At 49.8% G+C, this 8437-nt stretch overlaps 1 protein-coding gene across 1 annotated transcript in view; it reads left to right on the forward strand.

Annotated features, from left to right (window-relative positions):
• The window catches only part of LOC307207355 (uncharacterized protein), a 47798-nt gene extending 42334 nt beyond the window's left edge, over positions 1–5464 (forward strand). The window contains exons 13-16 of the mRNA XM_079961122.1: positions 1459–1756; positions 3267–3466; positions 3838–3966; positions 4043–5464. Of these exons, the coding sequence (XP_079817248.1) occupies positions 1459–1756; positions 3267–3466; positions 3838–3966; positions 4043–4390 (975 nt within the window). The 3' untranslated portion in view covers positions 4391–5464. The remainder of the gene's footprint in view (positions 1–1458; positions 1757–3266; positions 3467–3837; positions 3967–4042) is intronic.
• Positions 5465–8437: the final 2973 nt, after the last annotated feature.

Raw genomic sequence — 8437 nt, forward strand, 5'->3', positions numbered from 1 at the left:
TCACCCTGTCACGGGGATTCGAACCGCCGACCTTCTGATCGGCAAGCCCTAGGCCCTGTGGTTTAACCCACAGCGCCACAGGGCTTCCCCAGCCACTCTGGGTGCGACTCCCAGCAGAATATTAAAAGCGCAATAAAACATACGGTACTCCTTAGAGGTCTACAAGTCCCCAGATGCATTTCAAATGCATGGGTTAGACTAGAAAGGGGGATAATGAGAGTGGAGGCTTATATCCACCTAACATCAATCTATAAATGGCTGGCATTGAATCTGCTCCCCTGAGGAATAGCCCCACTGATCTTCTGCGACCGGCTCCAGTCAGGCTGGCAGACTACACCCTTCAGAAACTGGGTTTTGCCCCTCAAGCCCTTCTAAGCCTGGGGTTGGGCCAGGCAAAAGCCACGGTCAGGCAAAGAATCATAGACACCGAGAGACAACAGGACTGCGCAAGGTGCCCCAGCTATAAAATTGGAGAAATCGAGAGATGTATAGCCGCACCGGCAACATATCTCTTCTTTCTCGTATCCAAAAATGCAAGAAGGGCTTTTACACTCGCCAGAAGCTCGGCTCTGCCCTCGCCCGTCCTTTAAAGGATCCTTTAAAAAAGTCCCATATGCTCAGAGACTTTGCGCCTGTTCATTGGGGGATATAGGAATCCCAGAGCACTTGTTCTTTAGATGTCCCTTTTAGGAAGAGGCACGTAGTGAGACCATTGATCACCTGCTGGTGAGGCTCGCTGACCTCCCGGAAAAGCAAAAATTTGACCATTTCCTGTTAGGCAAAGATCATAAGACGACCCGGATGGTCGTCAGATTCTGTGTACAGATCTGTAGGCGCAGACCATCCCCCGACCCAAACTAGTTTGTTAAGAAAATCCCCAAACTCGGTTCCATGGGTGACTCTGGGTAATCTCTCTGTGGTAGCTTTATATATATAATTTATAATTATAATTATAATATATAATTTTTATTAATTTTCCAATAAATACAAATTTATAACATCATTAAACATCAAAAACTCATCACATATCTTTTTTTCTTTTACACTTCCATCAACATGTCTGATAATTTCCTATAATTATCACGAATCTTCACATTTCTTAAGATATATATAGTGCAATATAAATTATCTTACCATGTTGTTTAAACAATATTTTTACCAAATATTCTTACAGAGCTTCTAGAAAACTTACAAACGTTATATCATTATCACAAATATTTTTAATATATTCTGTAAATTTACTCCAGTCCTCAGTGAATCTTTGGTCTCGTCGGTTGCGCTGTGATAGCTTATCTTAAAGTTTTAAGTGTCTATACCCTTATCGCAATTATAAATTTTAAATTTATTGTTGTACATTGTTTGATCCCTTCTGGAATTGCACCCCCAAGTGTGTTTTATAAGCTGGTTTCCGACCGTAATAAATTATCTATCTATCTATCATACGGAACTGTCCTCTAGATCATTTCAGGCACCAAAGATTTGGTGACCTCCACCATGACGGGAGCCAAGGACGCCATCAGCAGCACGGTCTCGGGTGCGAAGGACGCCGTTGCCAGCACCATGACCGGGATGGTGGATCGAACCAAGGAGGCGGTCCAGGGGGGCGTCGAGATGACCAGGTCGGCGGTGGCCAGCGGAGTCAACACAGTGATGGGTTCTTCTGTGGGGCAGATGGTGACCAGCGGTGTGGATGCTGTGCTGGGGAAATCGGAACAGCTGGTGGACCACTACCTTCCCATGACGGATGAGGAGCTGGGTGAGGCCCCTGCATGCTTTCAGCTTTCCACAGAGTTGGAAAAGGCCCTGGCGGTCATCTAGACCAACCCGGGAAGAGTTGCTGGGTTGTTTCCCAAGGCTGACAATCTCGGCAGGCTGGGGTTATGGGGCGACTCGCCTGCGACCCACTTGCTACCTGGGTTTTCTAAAGTGGGGTTCGTTTAGGGAGAGCTCTGAAATTCTTAACAAGAGCCCTAAGAGGGAGACCTCCTCCGTCTCCATAGAGCGACTGGTTCAGCTGCAAACAAGTGGGACTTGCGACAGAATATGAGGGTGCGTTCTGTCCTGCAAATAAAAATACAGTGGTACCTCGGGTTAAGTACTTAATCCGTTCCGGAGGTCTGTACTTAACCTGAAACTGTTTTTAACCTGAAGCACCACTTTAGCTAATGGGGCCTCCCGCTGCCGCCGCGCAATTTCTGTTCTCATCCTGAAGCAAAGTTCTTAACCTGAGGTACTATTTCTGGGTTAGCGTAGTCTGTAACCTGAAGCGTATGTAACCCGAGGTACCACTGTACAACATTAACACATTAAATTTATTACTTATACCCTGCCCATCTACCTGGGTTTCTCCAGCCACTTTGGGTGGCTCCCAACAGAATATTAAAAATACAATAAAACATCAAACATTAAAAGCTTCCCTAAACAGGGCTGCCTTCAGATGTCTTCTAAAAGTCTGGTAGTTGTTTATCTCCTTGAAATCTGGTGGGAGGGCATTCCACAGGGCAGGTGCCACTACCGAGAAGGCCCTCTGCCTGGTTCCCTGTAACTTGACTTCTCGCAGCTAGGAAACCGCCAGAAGGCCCTCGGAGCTGGACCTCAGTGTCTGGGCAGAACGATGCGGGTGGAGATGCTCCTTCAGGTATACTGAATTAAAGTTAATGCTTAATACATTACTTCTGGTCAATGAACCACTATAGCTGCTGGAGAGCTGTGAAAATTCAAGTCCCAGGCTTTTAAGACTCATCTACCCATGTACTAGGGACGCAGGTGGCGCTGTGGGTTAAACCACAGAGCCTAGGGCTTGCCGATCAGAAGGTCGGCAGTTCGAATCCCCGCAATGATGGGGTGAGCTCCCGTTGCTCGGTCCCTGCTCCTGCCAACCTAGCAGTTCGAAAGCACGTCAAAGTGCAAGTAGATAAATAGGGACCGCTCCAGCGGGAAGGGAAACGGTGTTTCCATGCGCTGCTCTGGTTCACCAGAAGCGGCTTAGTCCTGCTGGCCACATGACCCGGAAGCTGTACGCCGGCTCCCTCGGCCAATAAAGCGAGATGAGTGCCGCAACCTGAGTCGGCCACGACTGGACCTAATGGTCAGGGATCCCTTTACCTTGACCCATGTACTATTTGAAATCCAAGGGGAGCCAGATGTGGATTATTTTTTTCCAGCTCTCCTACCCCCCTAGGGTTTTGCCTCAGGTGCCAAACTGTCTCTGGCCGGCCCTGAAGTGTTTCCAAGAAGACACTGAAAGTTCCTGGGTTTTCTCCTAGCTAAACTGGCCACTGCTGTCGAGGGTTTTGAGATCGCCACCGTGGAGCAGCAGAAGGAACAGAGGAGCTACTTTGTACGCCTGGGGTCTCTCTCAACCAAGGTCCGCCACCGAGCCTACCAGCACTCTTTGGGCAAGCTGAGGGATGCCAAGCAAAGCACCCAAGATGCCCTCACCCAGCTGCACCAAACCATCGAGCTGGTAAGAAGCATTCTGGGTAGAGCAAGGAGATGGGGCAGCCCAGATATTGCTGGGCTTGCAACTCCCACCGGGGCCCCGGACAGCATCAGTGATTTGGGGAGGGGTGGCGGACCTTCTGATCGGCAAGTCCTCGGCTCTGTGGTTTAACCCACAGTGCCACCTGCGTCCCGGGATATCAAATCCAAACTACTCCTCCTCCTCCTCCTCTTCTCTCCTCCTCCTCCTCCTCTTCTTCTTCTCTCCTCCACCTCCTCCTCCTCCTCTTCCTCCTCCTCCTCCTCTTCTTCTTCTCTCCTCCTCCTCCTCCTCCTCCTGATCTTCTTCTTCTTCTTCTTCTTCTTCTTCTTCTTCTTCTTCTTCTTTCCTCCCAGATGGAACATGTCAAACAAGGCATGGATCAGAAGATCCAAAGTGGTCAAGAGAAGGTGCAGCAGATGTGGAAGCAATGGAGTCAGAAGCAGTCCCCCGAGCTGAGCCAGAAGAACGTCCCTGAGCCCGAGGTAAGTCACTTTCAGAAGGTCCCCGCGATGTGTCCCAGCCTTTGCAAAACCTTGACATGCTCTTGCCCTCTTCCAGCAGATGGAGACTCAAGCCTTGGAGGTCTCCCGCAGCCTGGCCCAGCAGATTCAGTCGGCCACCATGACGTTGGTCTCCAACCTGCAAGGCCTCCCAGCCAACCTCCAGGAAAAAGTGGGCCTCCTCCGCCAGAACGCTGAGGAGCTCCGCGTGGCCTTTGTGTCCGCCAATTCCTTCCGCGACCTCTCCGGCAGCATCTTGGCCCAGAGCAGGGAGAAGGCCTCCAAGCTCCGCGAACTGACCGACGAGTTGATGGACCACGTGGTGCACAACGCCCCCCTGTCTTGGCTAGTGGGACCCTTTGCTGCGTCCGGCAAGGCAGAGGCAGAGGAAATAGAGATGCAGTAGTAGCGTATAAGAGTGCCAGACCCTTTGTAAAAAATATATACCGTATTTTTCGCTCTGTTAGACACACTGGACGATTGGACGCACCTAGTTTTTAGGGAGACTAAAGACTTCGTTCCGTGGCTAAGCCAGAAGCTGGAACAGCCAGCGGGATCTCGCTTACTGTTCTGGCTTCTTTAGCCGCACGCAACCTCTTCTGCTGGGTGAGGCTGCGCACGGCTATGGCAGAAGCCAAGACAGCCAGAGGGATGCATCCTGCTCGCTGTTCTGGCTTCCTCTTTAGCCGCACGTAGCCTTCATCCCTTCCCGGGAGAGGCTGCACACGGCTAAGGCTCCCCCAAGAGCCACGCTTCCTTTAAAGAGCGTGCGGAGTGTGGGGGGCTTTTCCCTGAGGAGGCAGAAGGGCAGCCCCCAAGAGCCGCACACTCGCTCCACGTGCCTCTTTAAAGGGAGCACTGACAGAGCCTCCCATCCTCATTCTCTGCATAAAACACACACAAAATTCCCCTTCCTTTTTAGGAGGGGAAAAGTGCATCTTATAGAGCGAAAAATACGGTACATATATTTGTTCCCAGCATCCAGGCAGGCCTTGAACCAAAGAGAAGACCCAACTCTGGGACACATCCATTTAGTTCAGTAAATTTGAGAGGGAGTTTTTTTGGAGGGGTTCACTTGCTGTTTTTGCCTCTCTCGTCGGTCAGGCACCAGCTTAGCTGAAAAGGCATCTTGGACTCAACTCCTTGCGCTTTTCTGTACCCAAAGAAGGAGTACTTCTTGCTGAGGGGTGGGCCACAACCTAGTTAAGAGCAAATCCCATTTTCTTCTTTCCTCCCAAAATACTTTCCTCTAAGTAAAGCTTAATTGACTGATCCTAAATCTCAAGCCAGCAGAATATTTGGGTAGAAGTGAAATGAGATGGCAGTTCAGCTTTGTCTCGGCCATCCATGTGTCCTTAAAGCCTCTATTGTGTATGTTTCTTGTATGGAATTTGTCCCACGACTTCCTCCTAGCTCCACGTGTCACATTATGTACACTCATTGCCTTGATTCGTAAATAAAACACTTGCCACATTGAAAACACGAGCCGTCTTGAGTGAGCAGGGAGGTGGGCAGCAGTCTTGCTGGTCAATAATCCATGGGGGCCACCTATGATGTCCCTTGGCAGACTTTCTGGCACCTCCAGAGAATTCAACTTCCCATGGACTCCTGGGGGTGGTGGAATAGTGAGGACTAGAACCTTGATGGTTGGTGACATGAGGTGGGATAGATTCTGCATTCAGTTCAGCATGAACTTGGCTGAACTGAGGAAACTGGAGGAAGTTGAGGACTTGGACCGGCCCAGAAAATGTCATAAATGTGTGGGGAATCTTAAGGATTGTAGGAAAGGGTATCTTGAGTAAGTATTATCCGCTAGTGAGTGATGTAGCAGAGCAGAGTCCCCTCAATATAGGTGGAAGCTAGTTTGGAGATTCGGGAGGACCTTAGCAAATAAAATGGCAACCCAATTTTATCAATATCAAATTACAGTACCCATCCAAATATAAATCAACTATACAACCAATTGAGGGACGCGGGTGGCGCTGTGGGTTAAACTGCAGAGCCTAGGACTTGCTGATCAGAAGGTCGGCGGTTCGAATCCCCGCGACGGGGTGAGCTCCCGTTGCTCGGTCCCTGCTCCTGCCAACCTAGCAGTTTGAAAGCACCTCAAAGTGCAAGTAGATAAATGGGTACCGCTACGGCGGGAAGGTAAATGGCGTTTCCGTGCGCTGCTCTGGTTCGCCAGAAGCGGCTTAGTCCTGCTGGCCACATGACCCGGAAGCTGTACGCCGGCTCCCTCGGCCAATAAAGCGAGATGAGCGCCGCAACCCCAGAGTCGGTCACGACTGGCCCTAATGGTCAGGGGTCCCTTTACCTTTACCTTTACCTTTACCTTTACCTTTACCTTTACCTTTACCCATGGTGATGTTGTTGGGATACTGCCAGGGAGTCTAAGGGATCAGGCAGCCTATACATCTCCAGACGATCCATCGATCTCCCATATAACAGCATCAGTCAATTAGCGACATGAGCCTCAAACACATTCCAGGACTCGTGCATGCCCTTTTCAGCAGACTCCGCAACAGAAGATGCACCCAGAAGAGCATATTTGCAACTTTATTCAACGTTGGTCAGAACAAAGGAAAAACATGACTGCTTGCCTTCGTGTCCAGGCAACAGACAGAAAACAAAAGCTATATACAAAACGGAAACTCCCTGTGAGCGGGAAGTACGCAGGATTGTGACACACAACAGCCTGCTCCCTTTTAAGGAGGAACGGAAATATCCTAACAGATGTAACCTATCACAGTCATTAATAATAATGATCAATAAGAAGAAGAAGAATTTATTATACCCTGCCCATCTGGCCGCCACCCCCACCCCCCCCCAGCCATTCTGGGGAGCTCCCAACAGAATACAGTGGTGCCTCGCAAGACGAAAATAATCCGTTCCGCGAGTCTCTTCGTCTAGCGGTTTTTTCGTTTTGCGAAGCATCCCTATTAGTGAATTAGCGCTATTAGCAGCTTAGCGGCTAAGCGGCTATTAGCGGCTTAGCGGCTTAGAAAAAGGGGGGGGGAGGGAAAAGACTTGCAAGACGTTTTCGTCTTGCGAAGCAAGCCCATAGGGAAATTCGTCTTGCGAAGCACCTCGAAAAACGGAAAACCCTTTCGTCTAGCGGGTTTTTCGTCTTGCGAGGCATTCGTCTTGCGGGGCACCACTGTATTAAAAACACGATAAAACATCAGTCATTAAAAAATTTCCTGAATAGCGCTGCCTTCAGATGTCTTCTAAAAGTCTGTTAGTTGTTTATTTCTTTGACATCTGATGGGAGGGCGTTCCACAGGGCAGGTGCCACTACCGAGAAGGCCCTCTGCCTGGTTCCCTGTAACTTGGCTTCTCGCAAGGAGGGAACAGCCAGAAGGCCCTCGGAGCTGGACCTCAGTGTCCGGGCAGAACAATGGGGGTGGAGACGCTCCTTCAGGTATACTGGGCCAAGGCAGTTTAGGCAGTGGCGTAGCGTGGGTTATCAGCACCCGGGGCAAGGCAAGTAATTTGCGCCCCCTAACCCATGGATTTGCGCCCCCTAACCCGTGGATTTCCCTAACCCCCAGATGTTGCGCCCAGTGCGGCCGGCCCCCCCTGCACCCCCCACGCTACGCCACTGAGTTTAGGGCTTTCAAGGTCAGCACCAAAACTTTGAATTGTGCTCGGAAATGTCCTGGGAGCCAATGTAGGTCTTTCAGGACCGGTGTTATGTGGTCTCAGCGGCCGCTTCCAGTCATCAGTCTAGCTGCTGTATTCTGGATTAGTTGCAGTTTCCGGGTCACCTTCAAAGGTAGCCCCACAGAGAGCACATGGCAGTAGTCTAAGTGGGAGATAACCAGAGCATGCACCACTCTGGCAAGAGAGTGTGCAGGCAGGTAGGGTCTCAGCCTGAGTATCAACTGATTCCAGAAAGCAGCTTTAGCATGTAGAGGACCTTTAGCTCCTATGGTATGGGGGACTGGAACAAAGAAAAATTTGGGGGAAGAAGGCATTGGGAGACTGATTGCCCCATGGGATTTTGAACCATGGAAGCAAGAGTTGAGTTCCTCTTTGTCTAACATAACATACATGTAGTTCATTTGGGGGGGGGTGCGTTTTGCTAATCCAAAATATGTGGGGATTTTGACACTTAAATGCTCCACACAAAAGCAATTTATGCAAGTACAGTGGTACCTCGGGTTACAGACGCTTCAGGTTACAGACTCCGCTAACCCAGAAATATTACCTCGGGTTAAGAACTTTACTTCAGGATGAGAACAGAAATTGTGCTCTTGTGGCAGCGGGAGGCCCCATTAGCTAAAGTGGTGCTTCAGGTTAAGAACAGTTTCAGGTTAAGAATGGACCTCCAGAACGAATTAAGTTCTTAACCCGAGGTACCACTGTAGTTCCTTGCCCCAGGGGCAGTTTCAGTCTGGCCAAACAAAGCAACCGAGTTTATGGCAGCTAAGAGATGAAAGAAGCAGGCAAA

Source organism: Podarcis cretensis, assembly GCF_951804945.1.
Source record: "Podarcis cretensis genome assembly, chromosome: 18".
In the NCBI taxonomy this organism is placed as follows: Eukaryota; Metazoa; Chordata; class Lepidosauria; order Squamata; family Lacertidae; genus Podarcis; species Podarcis cretensis.